The following is a 26876-nucleotide window of genomic DNA, read 5'->3' as shown; positions in this document are numbered from 1 at the left end:
TGGACATGACCATTTATTTGAGAGTGAATACAGATACCATGCATTCGTTATTACCCTGAGGAGCCCAATTATTTGGGGCTCCTAATGGGGTCAGAATAATATTGGGGTGAATGGTTCATTAAAAGAACCCTTAGAGCAGATCTAAAAGTGTAAGCAATCATTGAACAAAGAAATTCTGCTCTCCTCTTGGTCTCATGGCACTTACTTATCAACCTGAAGTAAATCCCATCTATAGTATGCTCTGCCAGATGTGGCATCATTACTTGGGAAGCATGGCATGTATCTTTTGATATTATCAAAGTGGTACATTGTTGACTCAAATGTGCTAGTGTCTGTAATACCTGTCTAAGGCTGATTGACAGGTCTCAGAGTCTTAGGTGTTGAAAGAACACCTTCTATATTTGGACTTCTATATTTGGACTCTTTATTTTGAGAGATAAGAAATGTGTCAAATGAGTTGAGAATTACTTAAGTGGAAATCATTCTAACTGATGCCAAGGAAAATCGTATTTTCGATTTTATGCATTTTTGTATTAAATCATCTCCATTTTGTGGATTATTTATAGGTAGCTTGATAACTTTGGTAGCATCTATGCACAGAGGTCTAAGAAAACATATTCAACTTTAAGGATTCTTCTCTCACTTAGAACATTTACAGTGTTATGCTTGCAAAATGTTGTAATATAGGACTTTTTGGTGCTAACTGCATTTGGGCAAATACCCCTTAAATAGCTAAAATTTAAAGTATTTCTTCACGGAATGGTATCACCCTGGAATTCCACACATTTCAAAGTCAGAGTTGTAATGATTTTAACTTTTTGGAACATGCCTCGAACTGGGTAGTAGACTGGGGGCCTGGCAGAGAACCTGTGGATTCCATTCTGTAGTAGAGTGGGTCCTCCATTCTGATGCTGCTTCTTGGGAGTCAGGTACCTATCAAAAAGTGAGCACATCGAAAGGATTATAAACCATGTGGAGGCTCAGGAGGTGTGATTAACTTTGCAAGTGGGAGAAACTGAAAATTTCAAGTGAGCGTTTTTCGATTGTTGGAGTGAGTCTGGACAGGGTGATGCATTCTTCTTACGAAACAGGGAATCTGAAAGGGCAGGGAACATTTATCACAGCCTTTTTACCTATATATATATTTTGTTTTTTTCCACTAGTGGCTTGAGAGTCGGGGAATGGAAAGGGAAAAAATGGTGAGATGTAATGAGAGACTTCAGCAGGTTTGGCAGAAGGGCCAAAGGAGAGAGAAGGGAAGTGTCTTCATGGTGACTGGCTTTGGGGTTGGGAGTGTTTAAGAAGTGAAATGAAACCATTAAAGTGATGGTAAATCATACATCATGGCCCAGAAGGCAGGGGCTTTTATATATGGGCAACATATGAGTGTCTGTGTATAGTTTGATAACAAATAATTTATACCTTGAATTAGTAGTATATTACTTTTTCCTTAAACAAGCTCTCATTTTCCGTTCAAATAGCTTTGCTTTATTAGCCTTCTCTAGAAATTATTTATTTGGCTGAAATTCACAAGTATTTTTTATTTGATAGAATCATGATATATTATGATAATTGGGAATCTGCAGGGTATTTTGTCATCTCTCCACCCAAGACATGAAATTCTTGAAAAGCATTCTTGTCATTTGCCTGATGAGTCCTTTTTTTTATACTTCTAGTAAGGAGGAACTTAATACTTCTGGGAGTACCTATTAGGTTTTGTTAGTGTAATTGATAGCAAGGGAAAAAATTCATATTGAAAACTAAGTAAAATGGAAGAATATATACCACCAACAACCTCTTAGAATGGCTAACGTGACAAAGACTGACCATACTAAGTGTCCATAAGCATGTGGAAAAACTGGAACTCGCATACACTGCTGTGGAAATGGAAAGTGGTAGAACGATTTTGGAAAAGTAGTTTAGTGGTTTTCAGAAGCATTACACATAATACCCACCCTATGCTCTCTTCTTTTTACCCTGAGGAAATGAAAGCATATGCTTGTACAATGGCTTGCATATATATGTTCATGTCAGTTTTATTTTGTCACAGCCCCCAGCGTGGAAACCATCTATATGTCCGTCTACAGAGGAATGGATAAACAAAATGTGGTATATCCATACAGTGGCATTCTACTTCTTAATAAAAAGGATTAATTTTTGTTAATTAAATTTTATTTTAATTAAATTTAATTAATGAGCTACTGATACGTGCTACAACATGCATGAATCTCAGATCTGTCATGTTAAGTGAAAGAAGTCAGACTGAAAAGCTTACCTATTGTATGGTTGCATTTATATAAAACACTGGAAATGCAATCAAATCTATAGTGACAAAAAGCAGATAAGTGATTGCATTGAGAGAGGCAGAGGGCTTATAAAGTGGCATGAGGAAACTTTCAGGGCTGATAGATATATTCATTATATTGATTTTGGGGAAGATTTCACAAGTCCATATGTATGTCAGGACTTCTCAAATTTACACTTTAAATATGTGCAGTTTATTGTGTGTCAGTTGTATCTGAGTAAAGCTGTTAAAAGTAATAACTATGAAAAGACAAGCTACAGAAAAAATGGAATAATGTGTTTTAAGAGGTGACATTTATATATCAAAATATTTGTTATTTCCATTTATGGAAGCCCGAATTGTTGTGTATTCTTTAAAGTGCCTGACATTATAAACAGCACCATACAGAATGGAATCTAGATTATCTAATTACTGGCTTCTTCTTTGGCTTTTCTTTAAATTATGAGTCAAAAGAAAAATATTGTCTTCTATAAGTTTTTGCATAACTTCCTTGTTTCTGACCAATGAAATATATGGCTGGAGAAAATACCAAAATTTTAGCTTCTGTGAGAGGTGGAAGAATTTTGCCAATATATCAATATATTTTTCCTGTTTAGGTTCTGTTTACGTAAGTAATATGTTCTGTATTGCATATCCCTTTTTGGGAGGAGAATGACCTTTTATAGAAATGATACAGTGACTGAGAGCGCAGTCCGTGGATAAATGAGTATTTGTTTTCCATTTCTCCATAGCATGGGTACTCTCAGATGGTGTAAAAATGGGCTTGTCTGAAATAATGGAATGAGTAGCTTCTGTGCTAAGTATCTTGTTGGGGTCTATCTACCTTTTTAGCAGAAAGTCTACCAGTTTTTCTACTTTTAAAATAGAGTTTTATCTCAGGATTAAATGCCCTATGGGGTGGTGAGGTAGTCTAATCATCTAATTCTGTTTTACATTAGTGGAAACAAATTAATACATTAGGGCACTTTGTTTGCCCAGGGATGGAAACACAGCTTGGCCAGGTTTAACAGTGGAAAATACTGGCTTCTGTTGTAAATCAAGTTGAAGTGGGGATGCCAGGCTCAACACTGTCTCACAGTATCCATCTCTGGAATAGGCTCACTATCTAGCAGGCACCATGGTCGGCCCACAGCCCAACACTGATGTCACAGCACTGTCATCCTCATAAGCGACATAGGACTTCAGTAACTGGCAAAAATCTACCAGGAAGGGCTTTCATGGGCCTAATGGGGTTTATGCTTGTACCTGAAGCAGTGGCTACAGGTGACTTAGTAAGATACTCTGGCCAGGCTTGAGTTAGGAGTAGGTATTGGATGTGGGAGGGAGGGAGCCCCACTTTAATAGAATCAGTTTCTTAGAGTAAAAAGCTGGTCTGTTACTCTCTAGGAGCCAACTTTCTAGTGCCTTATACAGTAACTGAATGATGCTCAACCTAGAAGTGATACTAGGGTGAACGTCCTTGGGTGGGCTGAGGAATCTGGTGACTGAGTCTTTCCTTTGAACACATCTTTGAGGTAAAAAAAAATCACTGGTTCAGATGCTATGAATGCTCATAAGGTTTTGCTACAGCTGCTGCCTTTCAATATACTTAGATTTTACCCAGTTGCACTCCCACCAGCCCCACATGAGAATACCTCACTGTATCTTGTCACCAGCATTAGCTGTTATTCAAAAGTTCTTTGCCACTTAGATTTCTAGAAAATGGGAATTTATTGATTACTTTGTATTTTTCTTGTTACTAATGAGGCTGTTTACTCTTTTGAGAATTGTTAGTTTGTATACTTCATTGGTATGTGTGTAAAGTTCTAAATTGATTTGTAATTAAAAAGTTCACTGTTTACAAGGAAAAATAACAACATTGATCAGGGTGGATTGTGTGAAGGCTCAAAATCAGAAGTCACCCCAAGTCACATTTAACAGTTGCCGATAAATCTTTCTATTAAATGAAACACTGATGATTTGCTTTTAGGATAACATCCATTTTCACACTAAATTATTACTTTAAATCTGAACTTTATTGTTTTTGTTCATTCACTTGTCTTGATACTTTTAAGTTCTGTGAAAGCTGTAATCACAGGGTGTAGCAAATTTTAACTGCATATTTTTGTTAAAATATTACTTCTACCACGAACTCTAATCAATAAGGAAAATACAAACAACCCAGAAGGAAGCTGGACAAAGAGATAAACAGGAAGTTCTCAGATGGAGAACCCTAAATGTCTCTAATAACCATGTGAAAAGAAGCCCAATTTCTCTAGTACTGATGGAATAGTTGAGAAAATGTGAAATTTTCTTAACTAATAGATACCATTTTACACTCATCAGTATGACCAAACATTTAAAAGTCTGATGAGTACCAGACACTAGATGGTGGTGGCAGCCAGGGAATTGGGCAGATGAAAGAGTCTGGACACATATCGTCAGATGAGTGACATATGCCTTCTAGTCATTGGTTTATCTTTTAATTCCACATTTGTGATGTTTTCAGTTCAGAAACTTTTTATTTGGATGCAATAAATACATATTAATTCATTTATAGTTTGTACTTTTTTATGTCTTCTGAGGGAAAACTATTTTGCCTCTACTAAGTCATAAAGATATACTCTGTATAAAGTTTTCCTTTTTTACATTTAATTCTTTGTTCTTCCTCAAGAAAAAAAAAAATCCTCACTTCTGTGAAGAGGAGGATTTATTCCTTGGTATCAAGATGGAGTCTGCAGTTCTTGCTTTGCCAGGGAAAAGAAAAATTACACAAAAATTTGCCACCCCCTGAACCTGCTGGCTTCACATTTTCTTTCCCTTTAGGCCTTGACTCGGTTGCATTATTGGAAACGCAGCTGCCCTGGAACAGATGTGGGAAGAGAAGTGCTGATGGGATGGTTGGAGGTGAAGGCTGACAGGGCAGTGATGCCCAGCAGAAGGGAGGCTGGCCAGGTTCTGGAGTTGGCAGATTGTGGTCCCAAGGCAGGGGTTAGGTAATGTGGTGCTGTGGCGGCCAGCTTAGCTGGGGGTCAGTCACCCCATGTTCATTGGTTCAGGCAGGCTACTTAAACCTCTCTTTCACTCTTTCTGTGTGAAACGTGCAGCATATCCCACCCCTGAGCTTGTGATTAATTTGAGGATCTTTTAAGATACACATGTCAAATATTAGTGCAAGGCTCAGTGTCACCTATCATGAGGAACCACATCAAGCCAAGCATCTGGTTTCTGCCATTTATGACGCTTGCTGAAAGAGCTGTTATTTGTTTAGTTCATTTATGTGATTCACTTTAATGCTGTTTCTTGTATCTAGGGCATACGAAGTTAGAAGAGGGAGGGATGAAGGAAAGGAAAAATAGGAAAAAGGAGAGAAGAAAGAGAAACTTCCTCAGCACACTCATTTTTTACTGATTCTGCAGCCTGCTCCATCCGATCCTTTATTTGGGGCGTGGGTCCCTTTTATAGCATGTCACCAGTAGGTTTATTTTCTATGGTGTTGTAGGAACACGCTTACTTCTATAATGATGCTGTGTGAAATGTCCCCAGTGCAGGTCTTGTGAGTTGACTTTAGGAGTTTCTTTTTAGTGCAGAGGCATTGCAACTTCATTTACAGGGTGCTTCTTTTGAGAACTGTTGAGAGATGACAGTCTACTTGGGAAATGCCTTAATGGAGAATTGATAAAGTTTTTACACTAGAGAGTGTTATCACAATTTCTGTGATGAAAGTACAGCTGCTTTGGTGAAATTTTAAACGGTCCTTCTTTATCTTATGTCTGAAAAATAAGGCATTTTCTATGTGATTAATAACTTGGTCTCTGTTAGTTAAACCATATGTGCTGGCCTTTTTAGAGAAGTGGGGTTTTTTTTTTTTTTTCCCTCAACCTGTGGAAACACAAAGTCTTTACTTTCTCAGATGTTGTTTTAAGGTAAGTAGAATGCATTGTCCAACAGCATTGTTGCTGTTATTATTCAGTTATAAATGAAAGAAAAAGTAAGAACATCTTTACTCCTAAGAGAATTTTTCTTAATCATTGATGATATCATTAATGTACATATCGAGATTATACAAGGTTATCCGTGGGCCCTGGTGAGATGTTCATATCAGCTCTGCAGTCGTCATGGATTTCCATTTTGTTGGGTTTTCTGGACCTGCTTTTGGTGACGAAGTTTGTCCTTCAAAGTATGGCATAGCAGATGCTTAGGAGTTGGGCTGTCTAGGGGGTAGCCCTCCAAGCCTTAATTCTAAAGACTAGTAATGTGCCTGTTTCTTTTCTAGTTATGTGGTTGCAGGGATGACAATACCATTTCTGTTACATTAATTCTTTTTTTTTTTTTTTTAAGATTTTATTTATTCATGAGAAACATAGGCAGAGAGGAGAGAACGAGAGAGGGAGGCAGAGACACAGGCAGAGGGAGAAGCAGGCTCCATGCGGGAAGCCTGACGTAAGACTCAATCCTGGGTCTCCAGGGTCACGCCCTGGGCTGAAGGCAGCACTAAACTGCTGAGCCACCCGGGCTGCCCTGTTGCATTAATTTTTAAAGAAAAAACTTATATGCTCTAGGGCAACGTTCTCTGGGGGAAACTGAATTTTATTTTCTGAAGTTGTAGCATTAGAAGCCTGTAGGCTAGGAACTTCAGGGCCATGGCCACCTGTAGAGGATACTCTGTTCATGATGTCCCCTTTCAGCTAAGCATATTTGGGTTAAAACACAAGTACTTATTTCTATGTTAAAGTATTATTTGAAATAATTTAGATAATTTGGGTTGTGCATGCATGAAGACATCTGTGTTGTGAATTAACATAGGGACAGAAGGGACTGCTCTTCCCCTTCTCTGCTGAGGCCTGGCTCCCTGGCCTGACAGCACTTACACTGGCCCCAGCAAGGTTCTGCCCTTGAATTAGACCATCTATCTTTTGGAAGTCCTTGTTTCTTTATCAGCAGGATTGAGTGGGCTAGACAAGATAATAGTCTCTTTACGAATCTAAATACTATAGCCAAGAAAAAGCCCATCTTTGCTTTACTGTAGAGACTAGGCATTTCCAGGCCTGTTAGATATCATGTCTTTAGAAGGCCCTGTCTTCTCCTCGGGATTTACTTCCAACCATGTGACATTTATCCTCCATCATGTGCCTCCATTACCTTGTATATCCCCTAGATTCTTCTCTGAGCTTGTTCTTTCTTTTGCTCATTCTTTATATTGCCACCACTCTTGGTCAAGTCTTCATTGAATCTCACCTGGGTTATTACACTGAAACCCAGCGGATCTCCCTGCCTCATGCCCCCCGCCCCCAATCCATCCCTCGCACAGCTGTCCACGCAGTCTTCCCAGGGGAACGCTGGGATTTTGTTACTCCCCTCCCTGAAAACACTTGGGTGCCTCCTTGATGCCTGTGGAATAAAACAGAGCTTCTCTCTGCAGCCCTCAGGCTTCCCCTGTCTCTGCTACAGTATTTCCCTCATCGTGGCCCTTGCTCTATCCAGACTTTGTCCTTTGGCTCTTGCTGGAATGTGCTCCCCTGTCTTTGCCTGTGGAAATGCGCAGTGTCCTACCTCCTTTGTGACAGCTTTCTTGATGACCTCACACGAAAGAGTGCCTTTTTCACATATTCATTCACTGATTGCTTCTTATTCCCTTAGTAAACATTTCTGAGTATGTGCAAAGGATATAAAGAATGATAACACACAACCCCTGTTCTCAGGTCAAATAGGTTGTGGACTAGTCATATAAATGCTCTGTGGTTTCATGTGTTAACTTATAAAATACAAGTGTCACAAAGTGCTGGAATCACAGACTGTGTACACAAACACCTTGAAAGCAGGCACTGTGTGTCCACTTTTCATTTAATACTCTGTATCACAGAGGGGTTTTGGTAATATTTGTTGCTTTTTAGTTAACTGCATTCATGGGTAGATTTTTCCAATATGCAGTTCCCTCGCGATACCCTGGTGACTGCGTTTCTTTGGCTCTGCTTTCCTTTCTCTGTCCCTCCTTCTTCTATGTTTTTGCTGGATACATGTATAAGTCAGGAAGATATTAACTCAGTTTGAGAACAGATAATTTTTATCTTACTTCATACAGTATATTTCACCATTTTGAAAACTGTCAATTGTATTTCTTTACAGGTTATTTATGTATATAAGAAAATGTTTATGCTTTGAAGAGTGGTTTTCCAGGAAAGCTGATTGATTTACAACAGCACCACAGACTGGGCACAGTGTCTGGTAGCTGGCCTGGGCTCAGCAATTCTTCTGGTATGGATCTGAGAAAGAGAAACTTTGCTGGCTCCTTATGCTGTTGCTCAGAACTGATTTCCTATTAACGTTTTCCTCCCTCATCTGCCAGATTTAGTATTGTAGACAGCTATCCAAGGCGTCGTAGGGAGGCTTCTCTGGAATGTCCGCTCTGTTCGGCAAACGGACATTGCACGCTCTGGGGAGAGTGAGCTCTGACTGCCATTTGCCATTCATCCATCTCCCTGCAGAGGATGGCTGCAGGTCTGTGGCGTCCCTGGAAGGTCATGGTCTTAAATGTGAACAGCGCGCGCTTCAGTGGCCTGCACGCCTCCTAAGGGCAAGGACCACATTTACCGTGTTCACCTGGCAGCTGGCACAGTCCCCAGCATGTAAATGAAAGAGGACCAAATAAAGACAAATAAAAGTAGACCAGGAGCCTGACTTCACCTCTGACTGAGGCAGTGTTTTAATCGGTGCCCAGGTTGCGAAGGATTGTGTTGTGTGCGTGTCGTGTGCAAGCCTGCCTCCCCTGCTGCCTGCGGGGATGTGGCAGGCAGAGGCGGGAGATGCAGTCGAATGAAAGGAAAACCTCTCTGGGAATCAGCAGCATGCCGGCTCCTTCAGAGGCAATCCCTTCAAATCCTCCCTGTGCTTTTAAAGGTGGTTAGGATTTAGAGGACGAATGTTGATGTAATAAGTCTTCTGCAGGCTGGAAGGCCGTTCAGCGCTCCTGCTTCTGGGAGCTTGTACTCACCCTGATGGGAGCGGCAGCGGGGTAGGGGCCTCAGCTCCTCACTGGGGGCCTCCTCCCTGGCCAGCTGGCCAGCCGTGTCCAGGGACTGGGGGCCTCCGATGCTGGGAGGGGCCCCTGTCCGGGCTTTGATGAGTCGGATGCAGTGGCCAAGTGCTGCCAAGGCACACCTGGCATGCTCTCTATTTATTTATTTGAGAGCGAGAGCGAGAGAGAGGGAAAGGGAGTAGGGGAGGAACAGGGAGAGGGACAAGCCTAGCATCAGGGAGCCCGAAGCAGGGCTCAATTCCAGGACTCTGAGATCATGGCTTGAGCCAAAACCAAGAGTCCCTCGCTTAACCTACTGAGCCACCCAGGCGCCCCTAGAGGTTACTCTTGAAAGGTTAAAGTACTTAGGAATGTTTCAGCAGCCTGCAGAGACTGATTTAGAAGTGTTCTTACAACTGCAGGAAATTTAAGCTCAAGTGTTAAAACAGCCATGACGCAATGAATGGACAAAATGCTTTTATTTCCCAACAAGGTGACTCTTCTGGAGAACTTCTTTCCTCTCTTCTCGTTCCCAAGTAGTTTTTACTTCTTTTAGATTATTTTCAAGACACTAGTTAGAGTTTAAATCATTTTCTGGGGACGTTTATTTTCTAATAGGATAATTTCAGTTTTTGATCTTTAAACTGCAAGTTAAATTTAAGTGGCAAACTTTTTTTGTGGAAGTTATAGAATATTAAGGCTATTGGGAGACGGAGACAGTGTACTCTGTATCTTCAGGTAATCATTTTATATTTACTCACAGTTCTGCAGCATCAGTGGAAAGCTTTGGTGAACCACAAAGCTACTTGAATTACGGGAATGCTCTGTAGTTCAGCAGCTTGTGATGTGGGAAGGGTATTTTGGAATTCTTGCGTTAGGAATATAATGGCCATTACCTCAAATAGCAGACATGTAATTGTTCCACTTTAAAATAACTGTGCTTAATGTTTTAACTAATACATAAGTTATTTAAAATACTTTTCACTTAGAAATCAGCTTTGTTTATGTAATAGGTTAGTACTTTTTTAGAATATGCAATTTTATTTTTTCAAGCATTATTGCAATATAACTGACATATAATGTCATATAACTTAAAGGTATACAGTGTTATGATCTGATACTTGTCTGTTTCAAAACGTTTACCACAATGAGGTTAACTTTCACCTCCTGTAATTACCATTTGGTGGTTATGGCGTTATGGTGAGAACCTTACAGCTCTTCCCTCATAGCTAACTTTCAGGTTATAGCATACAGTGTTGTTTACTGCAGTCACTAGGCTGTGCCTTACACCGTCCCCTGACCTTCCTCATCTAATAACTTTGTGTCTTTGACCGGCATTTCCCTATTTCCTCACTCCCTAACCCCTAAACCACCATCTTACTCAGGTTCTGGGAATTGGATTCAGATTCTACATATAAGTGAGATCATAAAGTATTTGTCTTTGTCTGACTTATTTCACTTAGCATCACGCCCTCACGGTCCATCTGTGGTGTTGTAAATGGCAGTTTTTTTTTTTTTTTATGGCTGAAGAATATGCTATATAAATATACATAACCACATTTTCTTTATCCACTCCTCTATCAGTGGACTAAAGTTGTGTTCATGTCTTGGCTATTATGAATAATGCTAGTGAACACAGGGGGTATAGATCTCTTTGAGATCATGAATCATTTCCTTTGGATATATACCCAGAAGTGAGATTGCTGGATCATGTGGTAGTTCTGGTGTTGATTTTTTGAGGAACCCCCACACTGTTTTCCATAGTAGCTGTACCAACTTATATTCACGCCAGCAGTGCACCAGGGTTCCCTTTTCTCCATATCCTTGCCAGCATCTGTTATCTGTTATAATAGCTGTCCTCTTAGGATATGGCACGATAGTTCATCATGGTTTTGATTTGCATTTCCAGGGTGATTAGTGATATAGAACCCCTTTCCTGTACTTGTTGGCCATTTGTATGTCTTTGGAGAAATGTCATTTGAAGTCCTCTGCCCATTTTTAAATCAGATTGTTTCCTTGCTTTTGAATTGCATGAATTCCTTGTCAATTTTACATATTAACCCTGCATCAGATACATGGTTTGCACATACTGCTTTCCATTCTGTAGACTGCCTTTTCATTTTGTTGATCATGTCTGCTGTACAGAGCTTTTCAGTTTGCTATAGTTCCACTTGTTGATTTTTGGTTTTGTTACTTGAACTTTTGGTGTCAAATCCAGAAAACCAAGACAATCGGGAGCTTTTCCCCCCTACAATTTCTTCTAGGAGTTTTTATGGTTTCATATCTTACTTTAAGTTCTTAATGGATTTTGAGTTACTTTTTGCAATTGGTGTAAGATAGGGGTTCAGTTCCATCATTTTCAAGGAATATCGAATTTACCCACCACTTATTAAGGGGATTGTCCTTTCACCAATGCGTATTCTTGAAATACAAGGTGATCATAAATGCGTGGGTTTACTCCTGGGCCCTAGATCCTGTTCCATTGCTCTGTGTGTGTTTATGTCAGTACTGTGCTGTTTTGATCAATATAGTTTTGTGATATAGTTTGAAATCAGGAAGAGTGATGACTTAGCTTTTTCTTTTTTTTTTTCTTAAGATTTTTAAAATTTATTCATGAGACACAGAGAGAGAGGCAGAGAAGCAGGCTCCTTGAGGGGAGCCCAATGTGGGACTCAATCCCTGGACTTGGGAACCATGCCCTGAGCTAAAGGCAGATGCTTGACTACTCAGCCAGTCTTCTTTCTTAAGATTACTTTGGCTATTTGGAGTCTTGTGGTTTTATATACATTTTAGGATTTTTTTTTCTATTTCTGTGGAAAGGACTGTTTTTGATAGTATCAATTTGTAATTGGTGCTCAGTAGTTGTTTGTAGAATAAAGAATATTTCAGCCACATTATCAGGCAAAATTTGAAACGTAACTGCTATGTAGTTGTGCCTCCTTTCACCACTATTTTTCTTTTATTCAGAGTGGAAAATAATGATCTTGTAGCTTTTTAAATATACTAATTATTTCTCAAGTTGGAATGAATGGATACTAACAAAGCATTTTTCTTTCATCTGCAGAAACAGCAGCTTCTGTTAAAAGCTGGATTATCACATCATAAACTTCAAATTAACATAGTTATTAAGGCTTAGGGAGGTAGTATCATCTTCCAAACCTCACAAGAATAGTTTTCCTGCACTCATTTTAATGATGGAATGATTCTACTTGGTATCATGGGGGACTGTTTGCCAGATGTGAACCATCGGCACTTCTTCAGCTATTCAAGTCTGATACTGAGTATTAAAAACCTGAGATGAACTTAGAGCCACAGAGAAAATTTGGGAGTTTGTAGTTAAAGGTTAGGTTGTTCTGCCCATAGAATAAGTCAGTGAGAAAATAAATGTTTGTTTTGTAGATTTGTAGAAAACTCACAAGTAGGTGTATTTGTCAGAGACTTCTTAAATCCAGCTGGAGGTCTTGCTCACCTCAGGGTGTATCATCAGGAGAGAGTAAAATAAGCAGTAAAAAGAGCTTTTCCCAAGTATGAAAGAACAGGCGTTTGCTTTTCACACGTGTAATGTAAGTGTGGCTTGCTTGCTAAGTGTGACTAAAGAGCATGAAGCTGCCTGGGCAACCATGTGGATGTTGGGATTGCTAACTAGTGGATCTCAGAGAACGAAAATGAAATCCATCTTCTGTTTCTTATTCATTCCACTCTGTGTCCATGGGGATGCAGCATTTGTGAAGGAATCAATTATCCATTTGTTAGTCAGAGGAGCCTTACAAATTATACATTAGCAGATTGATTTCTTAGGTTCACTGTTGGGGGACCGATAGCTTAAGGTGGGATGATGAGGAGTGTCGAGGGAAAAGAAGTTGCCACAGAGAACACCATTAAGAGCAGCTTTTGCCATGACCGTGAATTTATTCCTAATTGAAGAGCTGACATAATCCATACTAAGTGTATTTATTTCAGGCATTTTTACATTAGGTAATTGATTATCACATGAGGTGTACATGTTGGTAATTTTGCCTTTTCTTTAAATTTAAGAACCTGAGACCACCTGTAGTGGACTTGGGCTTAGAAGGTATGTGCCAGTCCTCACCCCCTCCTGCTTACTCAGGCCTCTCTTTTTGTTCCATTAAGGAAACATTTTTATATGTTCTATAGTGTCAGCTTGACATTATTGATTTTTGAACAAACTCACTTATATTGTCCAGAATTCCAAACATGTCTCCATTAGGAATAAAATTGTTGCTAATGGAAAATACAGCTGAGGCCATTTTTCTCTGGTCTTTTTTCCTCGGGTCCCTCTCCTTGTTTACATCTACTCCAGTGTCCTAGCTTTGCAAACACCCTCTACATTCTGTGTGTAAAACAGGCAATATTGCAGAAAGACTCTTCACTCCACTTTCCCTTCTGTACCCTTTTTCTCCTTTTCCCGCTGATTACTTCAGGTGTGAAAAAATGGCAGAAATGCGTTAGGTGTTTGTTCCTATTTCTGTGAGGAATGATTATAGGTGCCAGACCCGCTACCTGTACCATTGACAGCTGTAATGCTGAAATCCTGTTATTTATTTGTTCTCTATCAAATATTGTGGAACTAGTAATAGAAACCAATGTGCATAGTGATGACACCCAGTCGTCGCTTTAGGTAAAAATAGGTGCTGCAGGTCCTCAGTGACAGCTTTAACAACTAAGATAAATTTTGCTATCATTTTGGTTTTAAAGAACTGACTACATAATCATTTAAAAATATTTATGTTTGTATTACAAACAGATATATATCCTAGAAATTAGCAAAAAATAGAGGATAATCTAAACAGTAATAGTATCTCAGCACCTAGATAAAACCAGTGCTAATATTTTGGAATATCTACTTCCAGTCACATATGTTATGTGAAAATACCTATAAATACAGTTGTGTTTATAAACACAGGATCATCTTTACCCAGAGTTAGCTGAATTGTGAGAGTTGAAGGCACAGTCTTCCAGATGAGTGAATTTGCTGAAAACTTCCGACACCAACTACAAGATGTAGAAAGTTCCCAGATGCACTCTCATGATTGATAATTAGTTAGAGGCCTCACGGAACTCACTGAAAGTTACTATACCCACAATTGCAGTTTATTATAAGGAGAGGATATAGTCAAAAAAATCAGCTGAAAGAAGAGTCTCATAGGGCAGACCCTGGGATACAAGATTCCATTGTCCTCAGGACATGTTATAGATGTGTGAGCATAGATGTGTGACAACCAGGGAAGCTCCCTTTGGTGTTCAGGATTTTTATTGGGATTTTATTATGTATGCATGATTGGTTGATGGGTTGTCCACATGGTTGAATTCAGCTTCTGGGTTGGTTGATACGCTGTGATCCAAAGCCCTCACCTAAAATCACAGAGTTAATCTTTCTGGCATGGCCCATTGAAAGACTATGAGGTCTTTTGCCTTTAACAAAGACATCCTATCAGATCTGTAGGTATGACACAGGTTATCTCCCGGAAACCAAGGGCAAAGACCTGACTTCTCTTGGATAAAGTCAGAATCTTTTTGTATTTTTAAAGGTTTATTTACTTATTTAAAAGAGAGAGGGAGGGAGGGTGCATACATGTGAACAGTGAGAGAGGAGCCAGAAGGACAGGAAAAGAATCTCAAGCAGACTCCCCGCAGAATGTGGAGCCCAACTCAGAGCTCCATCCCATGACCCTGATACCATGACCTGAGCTGACATCAAGAGTTGGATGCCCAACCAACTAAGCCATTCAGACACCCTAAAGTCAAGATTCTTTATTACATATACATTTTTTAACTTAATTTGTTCTTTTAATTTTCATCATTTGTATTCCTTGCTTTTAGAAATGTAGATAATTTCCATTTCTTAGTGTCTTATAAAAGAAATCTGCTGTAGAACACAGCTTTGCAAAGTAATCTTTTTTTTTCCTTGAGCCAAAACCAAGAATGGACAAAACTGCAGTTGTAATGGGAAGTTTTTTTTTTTTTTAATGGGAAGTTTTTGAAACATGCTTTTATCAGTCTTCAATAGATCAAGAAGAAAAAGTAAATAAGGATATGTAAAAATTAGATAATATAAATATACATATATTAAAAATATATGTATTTGGGGCAGCCTGGGTGGCTCAGAGGTTTAGTGCCACCTTCAGCCCAGGGCATGATCCTGGAGACCCCGGATTGAGTCCCACATCGGGCTACCTGCGTGGAGCCTGCTTCTCTCTCTGCCTCTCTCTGTGTCTCTCATGAATAAATAAATAAAATCTTTAAAAAAATGTATTTTGAACCAGAGAATATGTGTTAGTTTGAAATGAATATCTTAGGTTTCAGAGAGCAACGATTAAAAAAAAAAATGTTACACAAACCACATTTCTGACCACAGTTGTAGTTACAGTAGAATTTATTAATAACTAGGTAAATAACCAAGTAATACTGTCACCATCCTTAGAAGTGAAACAAAACAAAATAAAATCTTACTTTTCTCAAAGAGGAAATAATTATTGCAATTACACATTATTTTTTGGCCTCTGATTTGTGGCCAGTTGGTATACTCAAAGGCAAACGCCAGACATTTGATTATTTTATGATTAACAGATGAGCATTAACAACTAATGTGCAATATATTAATGTCAGGAAGTTCAGTAAGGTCAACAAAATGTCCAAAGGCAAAAAAGGGAAAATTAATATGTAATTAGAAATTAATAAAACACATTAAAAATTACATTTTCATATTTGCAAATGGGAAATAGGAAAAATAATAGTACCTGTCACCTAGAGTTGCCATGAGGACCAAATGGTACATGTGTAAAACTCTTTAGAGACTGGTGCACAATAAGCCACAATAGGACATGTTAGCTCAGTAGCAGTAGTAGTAGTAGTAGTAGTAGTAGTAGTAGTAATAGTAATAGTAGTAGTATAGTAATATCATTAGTATTATTAAAATATTAGAAGAAGAAAATATTAAAAGTATTATTTTAACATTAAAAATATTTAAAGAGGGGATCCCTGGGTGGCTCAGTGTTTTGGCGCCTGCCTTCGGTCCAGGGCGTGATCCTGGAGTCCCGGGATCGAGTCTCACATCATGCTCCCTGCACGGAGCCTGCTTCTCCCTCTGCCTGTGTCTCTGCCTCTCTCTCTCTGTGTCTCTCATGAATAAATAAATAAAATCTTTAAAAAAAAAAAAGAAGAAAAAGAAATTTTCATCTCTTAAGGATATGAAATGCAGTATTTTCTGGGAAAATCAAATGACCAGAATAGAATGAGAACATTTGAGTTATTTGACAGTTATTTGGGAAAAAAAAAGAAAAAAACCGATGATTTAAGAAATAAGCCAATGAAGGTATTGACCACAGACATTTTCATGAGCAAGTTCTTTTTAATTTTATTTTAACATTTTAATGTTTATTTTTGTGAAATACAACTTGACAAAGCACATAAAATATGCAGTGAAACGAGAGTTATAAAGCAAACCATCATGTAACTAGCACTCTGTTGAGAATAGACCATGTGACAGCTCTCTCGCCCTGCTTGCAGTTCCCTTAGAGGGACCCTACTGCCCAGATCTTCCTAATTGAAAATGCTTAGTTTTTCTTTTTCATTTTATACCCTCTATCTGTACCCCCTGTGCACTGTCATAGAATTTTGCCTATTTTTGTATGTTGTGTGAACAGAATCCTATTACACATACCAGGAATGAGAAAAGGGTGCTTACAGGCATTGCCACTCCCAGAATAAAATAAAATGCAAGATCTCTAAGGAGAAAAATATCAATTTTTTTGTTTAGAGACATTAAAGACGGTCTAGTAAATGGAGAAATGCTCCAGGTTTATGGATTAGAAGAGTTAATATTGTAAAGATATCAGAGGGAAAATTTTCAACATTTTGCCATTAAGTGAGAATGAGGAATTTCTCTCTCACTATGCCAAGGGTTTTTACCATGAATGGGTGTTGAGTTTGATCACTCTCTGCATTTACTGAAATGATCTTTTGATAGTCTTCATTTATTTTCTTAATGCAGAAGATTATACTACATTCATTCATTTCCCTGTATTGTACCAGTCTTAGTGTTCCTGGAATAAACTTGGCTTTTGTACATATGCCGACTTTATTAATATTTTCTTTAGGATGTTTCAATTTATGTTCATGACTGAGATTCACTTGTACCTTTTCTTTCTTAAAATAGCCTTGTTGAATTTTGTTATTATAAGGTTATACTGGCTTCCTAAAATGATTTGAGAAACCTATCCTTTCTCTTCTCTGGAAGAATTTTTGTGCAATTTGAATTTCTTACTCTTTGAACTGTCTCTCGTGAATTTAATATAGTAGCGAGTGAGTTTGACAGAGAATAAGATAAATAAGTAAAATAAGGTAGGTAGTGAGAAGCGCTACAAGGGAAAATGAAGCAGCGAAGCAGTTGCAGTGTTTTGGTGAATGTTGAAATTTTAGATCAGTGGCCAGAGTACGTCCCTGAGAAGGTGACCAGTAAAGATTTGGCAAGAATGCATTTTGGGCATGGGCAGATAGGTGCAGAGGCTCTAAGGCAGGAAGACAGCAGGAAGGTCGTCGTGGCTGGAGGAGAGAGAACAAGGCAGAGAATAGGTGAGGGGAGAGATTGGCGGGAGGACTGGAACCAGACTGTTGAGGACTCTCAGCTCATAGTAAAAATTTTGGGTTTTATCCTGAAATAGGAGGCCATTGGAGGACTTAAAAGGAATGACATTATCTGATCAACTTGTTAACAATATCTCTCTGCTGGTTTTTTGAGAACAGACTTCTGGAGAGTATGGCAGAAGCAGGTCCACTAGTTAAGAGAATATTGGGATGGTCCAGACAAGAATGATGATGGCATGATGGCTGTTGTAGGGCTGGTGAAAGTGGTCACAGTCTGGATAACTTTGGTTTATGAGATGATCAGAATTGCTGACAGATACACAGTAGAGTGTGAAAGAAAAACAGAAGTCAAGAATAGCTCGAAGGTTTTTTTTCCCCTGAGCAGCCAGAAGAATGTAGTCATCCTTAACTGGGATGAGGAAAACATTCAAAAGGGAAAACCGTGTGGAGGTTCCTCAAAGAGTTAAAAATAGATCTGCCCTACGACCCAGCAATTGCACTGCTGGGGATTTACCCCAAAGATACAGATGCAGTAAAACGCCGGGACAGCTGCACCCCACTGTTTCTAGCAGCAATGTCCACAATAGCGAAACTGTGGGAGGAGCCTCGGTGTCCATTGAAAGATGAATGGATAAAGAAGATGTGGTCTCTGTATACAGTGGAATATTACTCAGCCATTAGAAATGACAAATATTCACTATTTGCTTCTATGTGGATCGACCTGGAGGGTATTATGCTGAGTGAAATAAGTCAATTGGAGAAGGACAAACATTATATGGTCTCATTCATTTGGGGAATATAAAAATTAGTGGAAAGGAATAAAGGGAAAGGAGAGAAAATGAGTGAAAATATCAGTGAGGGTGACAAAACATGAGAGACTCCTAACTCTGGGAAATGAACAAGGGGGAGTGGAAGGGGAAGTGGGCGGGGGGTTGGGGTGACTGGGTAATGGGCAATGAGCGGGGCACTTGGTGGGATGAGCACTGGGTGTTATGCTATATGTTGGCAAATTGAACTCCCCCCCCCCCCCCCCCCAAAAAAAGGGCCCTTACATAAGGGAGCATCAGGATCTTGGGCTGAATGCCTGTGAGGCATCCAAGTACATCTGTGAAACAGGCAATTCTGTGTATTGGTCTGAAAGAGGAAGAGGCCCAATCTAGAGAAAAAATATAAGAGTCAGTTCATGGCTTGGGAGAAAATAGCCAAAGGAGCAAATATAGACGCGCGAGAGAAGAGCTACAAGGACTGAACCATGAAACAGAGAAATCAGAAGATTGTGAGAATCTAGCCATGGACACAGAGAGGGAAGCTGGAAATTTATTTTTTTTTATTTTTATTTTTTATTTTTTTAATTAATTTTTATTGGTGTTCAATTTACCAACATACAGAAAAAACACCCAGTGCTCATCCCGTCAAGTGTCCGCCTCAGTGCCCGTCACCCATTCCCCTCCAACACCCGCCCTCCTCCCCTTCCACCACCCCTAGTTCGTTTCCCAGAGGTAGGAGTCTTTATGTTCTGTCTCCCTTCCTGATATTTGGGAAGCTGGAAATTTAAAAGAAAAACCAGATAAGTTTAGTATCCTGGAAGCAAAGAGAAGGAGAAAGTTATTAGCATCCTCGTATCAGTTAAGGTAAGTTAGGCTTGACCACCGACCACTGTGTTTAGCAAAGTGAGGGTCATTTGATCTTAAACTTCACAGGAGAAGCATAAAAATCCTTGAGAAAGGCCAAGGAAAATATGGAGAATTGTGGCTGGGTCTTGCCTTTTACCAGGTAGCAGAACGTACTATGTGTATTGTAATTAAGTCAGTGATGAATCGATATAGCAATGATCAAAGAGACCACAACTAAAAACCCAGAATGTTATCTGAGTGTATGTGAATATTTATTATATGACATAGTTCTCTTCAGAAGAAGGATGGAGTATTTAATAAATGGGGCTACCCCAACTGGATATCCATTTGGAAAAAAAAATGAGTCCCAAAAGTATTGAAGACTTAAACATTAGAAAAAAAGTAATAACCATCTTGCAATAAAAAAAACAAAAACAGACTGCATACAGCGTCTAGGTGAGATATTGTACCAAGGTCTCATACCCTAAAAATAAAAAGAAAATTCAAAAAAATAGCAACACACATATCCATAGAAAAATGAGTAAAAGCTGTCTGTGAACAAGCTCAAGTGCTTGAGCAAATTGACCAACAGACTTAAGAATGCTTATATTGGGCAGCCCAAGTGGCTCAGCGGTTTAGTGCTGCCTTCAGCCCAGGGCATGATCCTGGAGTCCCAGGATCAAGTCCCGCATGGGGCTCCCCGCATGGTGCCTACTTCTCCTTCTGCCTGTGTCTCTACCATTCTCTCTCTCTCTCTTTCTCTCTCTGCCTCTCATGAGTAAATAAATAAAATCTTAAAAAAAAAAAATGCTTGTTTACAAGTAGTAGGGAAGTAAATCAATGATCATTGGCAGAAAAATAAGGTTAAAAAAAATTTCTGTTGCTAACAGAGATGTGAGGAAAAGAAGATTCTCAAACTTTGTAGATGTGCTTTTCCCTGTTAGATTGCTAATATGCCAGTACATATTCTACTCAGGATGAAACACATTGTGATTAAAAGTTTGCTTTTCTTATGACCAGCCACTGAGAAGTCCTGTGGTTCCAGACAGCCCTGAGAAACTCTGGAAGTCTCCTTTTCCTTATTGTGAGGTAGCGATGACCATTGTATGCCCATCGTATGCTCATCGTATGCCGACTGTTTCCCCTGAGATCCTGAGGACCAGCTACTGTGTGTATGCCGGGTCTTTGGAAAATGATACAGTGTGACCTGGAGAATACTGGCAAGATGCCAGAGCCCAAGAAAAGAGATCACATAAATTGTGACATGCATATGGGAAGGAAATACACTTCTTATTGTGAGTTGTAAAGAAAGGCCTATAAAGAAGGACTGCAGTCCGTGTCAAGGCTAAGTTTTGTAGGCCTGGAACAGCACCGTCCAGTAGAAGTTTCTGCAGTGAGGAAAATATTCTGATTGGTGTGTTAATACGATAGCTGCTGGTCCGTGTGGTGGTTGAGTACTTGTCAGATGTTGGTGCAATTGAGGAATGAAATTTGTGATTTTGTTTAGTTTTGACTAATTTAACCTATATGGTCACGTGTGGATACCACCGAGTTGGACAGGACAGGAGAGAAAAGCTCAACGTTGTTCAGGCTCCCATGCACCTATTAAATTATAATTTAATAAATTATAAATTATAACACATCCTGGTTAAATTACAGTCGGGTATGTGAGGTTTATATTTGCCGAGAGTAAATGGGTATTAAAATGTGCGATGAGCAAAATGATAAGCATTGGGAGGGTGTTGACAGAAGATATTTTATGAGAAAAGCATTTAGCCAGAGAAGACTGTAGAAGCTGTGCTGAGTCAGGCTTGTCAGCCAGAAGTCCAGACATGCTGGCCTCACTGTGTCCCAGTTCAGCATGTATTTTGTGTTGCATATTCCTTGCCATTCATCATAACACTCCCTGTGCAGGACACCTGTCCACTGCTCTCAGGTTTAGATCCCTCGTTCTTTATTGTGATTCTCATCCGTGGACTTTGGTTTATTTTTCTATAAAAGGGATCAAATATCTATCTACAAGATCCTTTCCTCTTTTTAACATTCTAGGAACTTTAAAAAAAAATTTATTTGAGAGAGAGAGAGAGAAAGAGAGAGCGCACAAGAGGGGCAGAGGGAAAAGCAGGCTTCCCATTGAGCAGGGAACCTGATGCAGGACTTGATTCCAGGATCCCGGTATCATGAGCCAAGCTAAAGGCAGACACATAACCGACTGAGCCACCCAGGCACACCCCAACATTCTAGGAACTTTTAAGGAGATAGGTTGCTTTTCATAGACTGCATTTCAGGAATGTTGCTTGTGCGGGAATCAACATGAGGAAGGATTCTGAGGTCAGCCGTCTCAACCTGCGACTGAGGAATTTGTTTCAGCAGCATTAGTCATTGAGTGGCCTTCCAAGGTCTGGGAGTCTGGATCTGCTCTAACCTTTGCTTATTAGTTCTAAGATACTTTCTCTGAGAAAGGAACATTCCATTTTCTATTTTTTCATTTATTCTTATCAGTAAGCCAAATTACTTTAAGGTTAGAAACTTTAAGAAACTAATTTGCAGACTCATGTCATAACTGATAAAGGCTTACTTTTCTTTCCATGCTTAGTTCTATCATGTTTGTGTAAAATAGCAGGAAGCTGCCATTATTTAAGAAGGGGGAAAAAGGTTGCCATTTCTTAATGTCAACATTTACCACTTTTAAATTCTATTGGAAAATCCACCTATATGAATGTTAAAGTAAGTAAACAGTTGACTACATAAAAAACTAGAAAGCCGTGAACAGTTGTAAAAGTTCTGTTGTGTATTTATACTTGGGAAAATACATCCAAAATAGAATGCCTGATTTCAGTCTTGACAGATTTTTAAAATTTGAGATTACTCAAAAGAATAGGGATAACAAATTAATGAATATCAACTAGACCCTGTGGATTTCCCCCCAGAAAGTACAAAGAATAAAGTGCAAATACAAAGTTGACTTGTGATTTAAGAGAGAAGAACAGATAGAGTGGCTGACATACCAAGCTAAAACAGTGAAAATTTCTCTTTACATCATGATTTTTACATTGGTGTTTGTTATGTTCTTTTAATGGATTTTGGTTGGGAAGAAATTTTAGGAATGTGGAATAAATAGAACAGAGTTAATAAAAAGCCATATAACCTGTAACAAAAAACATTTTAGCTGGGACTTGAAGCATATGAAATATGTAATTTCGAGAAATCTAGGTTTCTGGGTTTATTACACATGTGAGAACAAAGCTGTACTTTACCATTTGCATTTGCAAAATGCCAAGTATGTCTTGGACTCACACATCTAAACTTAATAGACAGTTTATATCACTTAAATATTACAAAGAGCCAAAGCATTTGGTTGATATATATTTTCCTGAAGTTTTACATGTTTATTTGTTTGTTTTAATAGAGTCCTGTGAAGATAAATCAGATTAGCCTGGATGAAAGTGGAGAGCACATGGGCGTGTGTTCGGAGGATGGCAAGGTATGGCAATGACTGGGGCAGGTGGAAAGCACCATCTGGCTCTGAGGACCGGAATATTCTCCCACTCTAGGGGCTTGGAAACACCTCTGCTTACTGTATACCTGCCCTAGGAGAATCTTGATTATTCTTTTTGGGTATTGGACTTGCTTCCGATTGCTCATAATTAAAGTAAAATATATTTTGCACAAATGTGCCTTAGGAAAAGTAATTACAAGAATGTCAATAATGTAACTAGTATTAAGCTGATTAACAGCTGTGGCAGGGGGACGTGTCACCTTAATCATTACTGCTGTGCCACTTATACTTCAGTGACTAGTCTGCAGTTCCTGCAAGACAGTAGTTTAATGCCTTTCTGCCATAAATCCACAAAATTGGATTTTGTGGGCCTGATTTCTGTGGGCCGGTGGTTTTCATTTTCACACAAGTTATGAATGTTTCTCTTGAATTATAGAATCTTTTGATAAGCAATCATAGTTTATCAGAAGAATAAAGTGTCTTACAATGGCCACATTAAATAAATGTAAAATCAATATATGTACAGTTTTCTAAAAACCTGGCACCCACTTCCTCTACCGAGGACATACATCATTTGTGCAGTGTATAACTAACAATTATCAGTGCTTCTTGCTGATGTTGAGCTGTGACATTTAGTGGTTGTGGTGATTGATTTTCCACTTATAAGAATGTCTTTTTTGTTTTCCAGTCGATGGAAGTCTTTTCTAATGTTGGTTTGCAATGATAAAATTCTAATGCACGGTGTATTTAAGCTACTTTTCTAAAATAACAGCTTGAGAAGAAAGTGCATTTAGAATCATTACACAATCTTACATATTCCTGACTGAATAGAGCACATTTCCTAATCTAATTTTGCATTTTTACATGATCTAAATTCAGTGGGTCATTAAGATGAGTAAATGAAAAATAATGTACTCCATGTAAAAGATTTATACCCATTTAATCTATCAGCAAAAGAAAAATCCTCTTGACACACAAGAGTACATTTTATATATCTAAGCTTAATGTGGCCCAAAAGGTCCTTTGAAATTGTCATTGGAACACTGTGTTTTCCAAAGAGCACTGTCAAGTTTTATAGTGCTTTCTAAAATTCTGGGGAGGACCAGACTGTCAGGGAGTTGAGGGAGGAGTTGGTATGTAATGAAATTTAGAATTAACCCAAAGAAATGAAACGTTTTTGTAGTCATGTATTTGTAAAGGAAAGATCATCTTTATTTTGTTTTCTTAAAGATAAGGAATTCCTTCTGGGCTGACAACCAATTTAGTTGAACTAAATTGTTGAAAGAGAATATTTGTTTTTCAAATTGGAAAAGAATTTTTACTAAAATACTTCATCAAGGAATTCTCAAAGCTTTCATTGTTGAATAATTATTTGATAGGGCAAAGTGGGATATTTTACTGTGGCTAGTGGTTAATGACCTTCAGATATCACCTGGTATAGTTCTCGGCAAATACCTGTTTTCCAATTTAGATAGATTTATAAATGCCATATTTGGTGTAGACCCATGATACATTTTTAAAAATAGTTTTCACATATATTTTAGTAGCATTGATAGAACTGGAAACAAATCTTTTGGTGCACATAATTTATGTAAGCTAGCTGGTATTGCGCATGTATGTGCATGTGTATGTATGCCTGTAAGCCAGCCACTATTGAGGAAATTGAGTATCTAGTATAGAATGATCTGGCAAAGTGGTTAGTAATGATAAAAATATAAAGATTATTACACAGATAACCCCCCCCCGATATCTAGATACAATGCATCTTTAAGTGGCTGTTGTGATTTTTCTTAGATAAAATATGTCGCCTTCATACATAAAGTAGGATCAATTTAGTGTAGAGTTCAGGGTGGAGATACTTTCTCTTAAAAATTTTGGAGCTGTTGCTCCCTTTTGTCTGACCCTTATTTTTGCGGACATGTCTGAGGCTAGCATACTTTTGTTCTTTCACAAAACGTTTTTAATTTTTTTTCTGTCTTGCCTTGGAGCTTAGACTAATAATAATAACAACAATAAAACAACAATATACGGCCCTTGTAGTTCAGTTTGCTAAGTTATGTCTTGTTCGGGTCTATTTTCATTAATTTTGTCTGGAACACAGTAAGTCCTTTTGATCCATATACTGAAGTATTGTTTTCATTTTGGGAAAGTTTACTTCAGTTCTGATTTTGATTATTGCTTCAGTTCCATTTATTTTCATTTCTTCAAAGAAACCCAATAATACTTAGGCTGGAGGCAGTTCCAGTGCAGAGGCTAAGAGCAGGCTCTGTATTCCGCCTGCCTGGGCGGGATTTCCGCTCCCCTGTCTTAGGCTGGGGGCTCCCCCTTGGCCTCCCAGTGCCTCTGCCTCTGCTGCTGGGCAGTGGACACACTGCGGGGGGGGAGGCTGCCTGTTGCCAGATGTTGGGTGTATGGTGAGCCCTCTGGGTGTATGTTAACTGTTTTTCCAGCTAGCCATTCACTTCTTAACCCATTGCAGACTGGCCTTTCTCCCAGCTGCATTATTGTACCTAAACTTTTCAAGGCAAGAGGGTGAATGGTACTTATCTATTTTTGAAAATTGTTAAGAAAACAATTCTTATTGTTAAGAAAATTGGTCATACTGTGTGCATGACACACAGACAAGCACACACACACACGCACACATGTATGTGTTTTTCTTTCTCATTGTTTTTGTCCTCCTCATTTCTATGTAGTCACGGGGAGTTTCTGGTTTGTTCCCTTTGTTGATTTGCTTTCCTCCCAATGTCAGTTTTGCCTTATGGAATAGAGTTTTATTCCATCTTGGATTTGTAATTTTCCTGAAGTCTTTCTATTGCTCTGAGCTCTATTTTCTTTTCTTTTTCTTTTTCTTTTTCTTTTTCTTTTTCTTTTTCTTTTTCTTTTTCTTTTTCTTTTTCTTTTTCTTTTTCTTTTTCTTTTTCTTTCTTTTTCTTTTTCTTTTCCTTTTTCTTTTTCTTTTTCTTTTCTTTTCTTTTCTTCTTCTTCTTCTTTTTTTTTTTTTAAAGATTTTGTTTATTCATGAGAGACACACAGAGAGAGAGAGAGAGAGAGGCAGAGACAGAGGCAGAGAGAGAGAGAAGCAGGCTCCCTGTAGGGAACCTGATGTGGGACTCGATCCAAGGACCCCAGAATCATGCCCTGAGCCAAAGGCAGATGCTTAACTGCTAAGTTACCCAGGCATCCCTTGAGTTCTATTTTCATATTAGCCAGATAGTATATTTAATTAAAATTTTACAGCTTTCTGTAGGTCTTAAAGTGCTAGACAGTACAGTATCAAGATTAGGAGTAGAATTGTCCTGCCACATTTTGGCTGTATGATGTCAGGTTCATTATTCCTGTCGCTGTGTGCCTCAGTCGGTTTCCTCTTCTATAGAATGGGGATAATGATAGTGTCTGCCTCCTTAATTATTGGAAGTAAATGAATTAATATTTATAAATTGTTTGGAATAGTATGAGGAACAAAAGAAACATTGTAATTACTAGCAATCATCAGGCTATCTTTCTGCTCCAGACTCATGGAGGTCTTTTCATCTTAGCGAAGTCACTGAACAGTTTTCTAGTTTTCTTTCTTATCCGCTTACCAGGAAACATTTTTAAAAGCATGCTTTTTCTCCCTCCAAGTCATCAGAATTGTGCTCTGCAGTATCCTTTTTATAGACCTTGTATACATTTTTTGTTGCTTGTTTATCCATTCCAGATCAAGGAGAGGGCTCTTTCTGAATCTGGGCTAGCAAACACATTCTATGTCTGATTGCTCTTGGCCCTGCCTGTTACCATTTTGGGTGTTGTGGAAATCACCTTCTCAGCTCCACACAGGGGTCCTGCTAATGAACTTGAATTCCTCTGCCCAAAAGTAAT

General features: G+C 38.7%; 1 protein-coding gene across 2 annotated transcripts in view; it reads left to right on the top strand.

Moving 5' to 3' along the window:
- Positions 1–26876, top strand: part of VPS41 (VPS41 subunit of HOPS complex) — a 164852-nt gene that overhangs the window by 46016 nt on the left and 91960 nt on the right. For both annotated transcript variants that reach the window (XM_026006642.2, XM_072760038.1), the window contains exon 5: positions 22926–23000. In XM_026006642.2, coding sequence (XP_025862427.1) covers positions 22926–23000 — 75 coding nt within the window. The remainder of the gene's footprint in view (positions 1–22925; positions 23001–26876) is intronic.

The sequence above is a fragment of the Vulpes vulpes genome, chromosome 5 (genome assembly GCF_048418805.1).
Source record: "Vulpes vulpes isolate BD-2025 chromosome 5, VulVul3, whole genome shotgun sequence".
Classification (NCBI taxonomy): domain Eukaryota; kingdom Metazoa; phylum Chordata; class Mammalia; order Carnivora; family Canidae; genus Vulpes; species Vulpes vulpes.
Note: the sequence above shows the minus strand (reverse complement) of the source record. Positions and strands in the feature narration are given on the sequence as shown.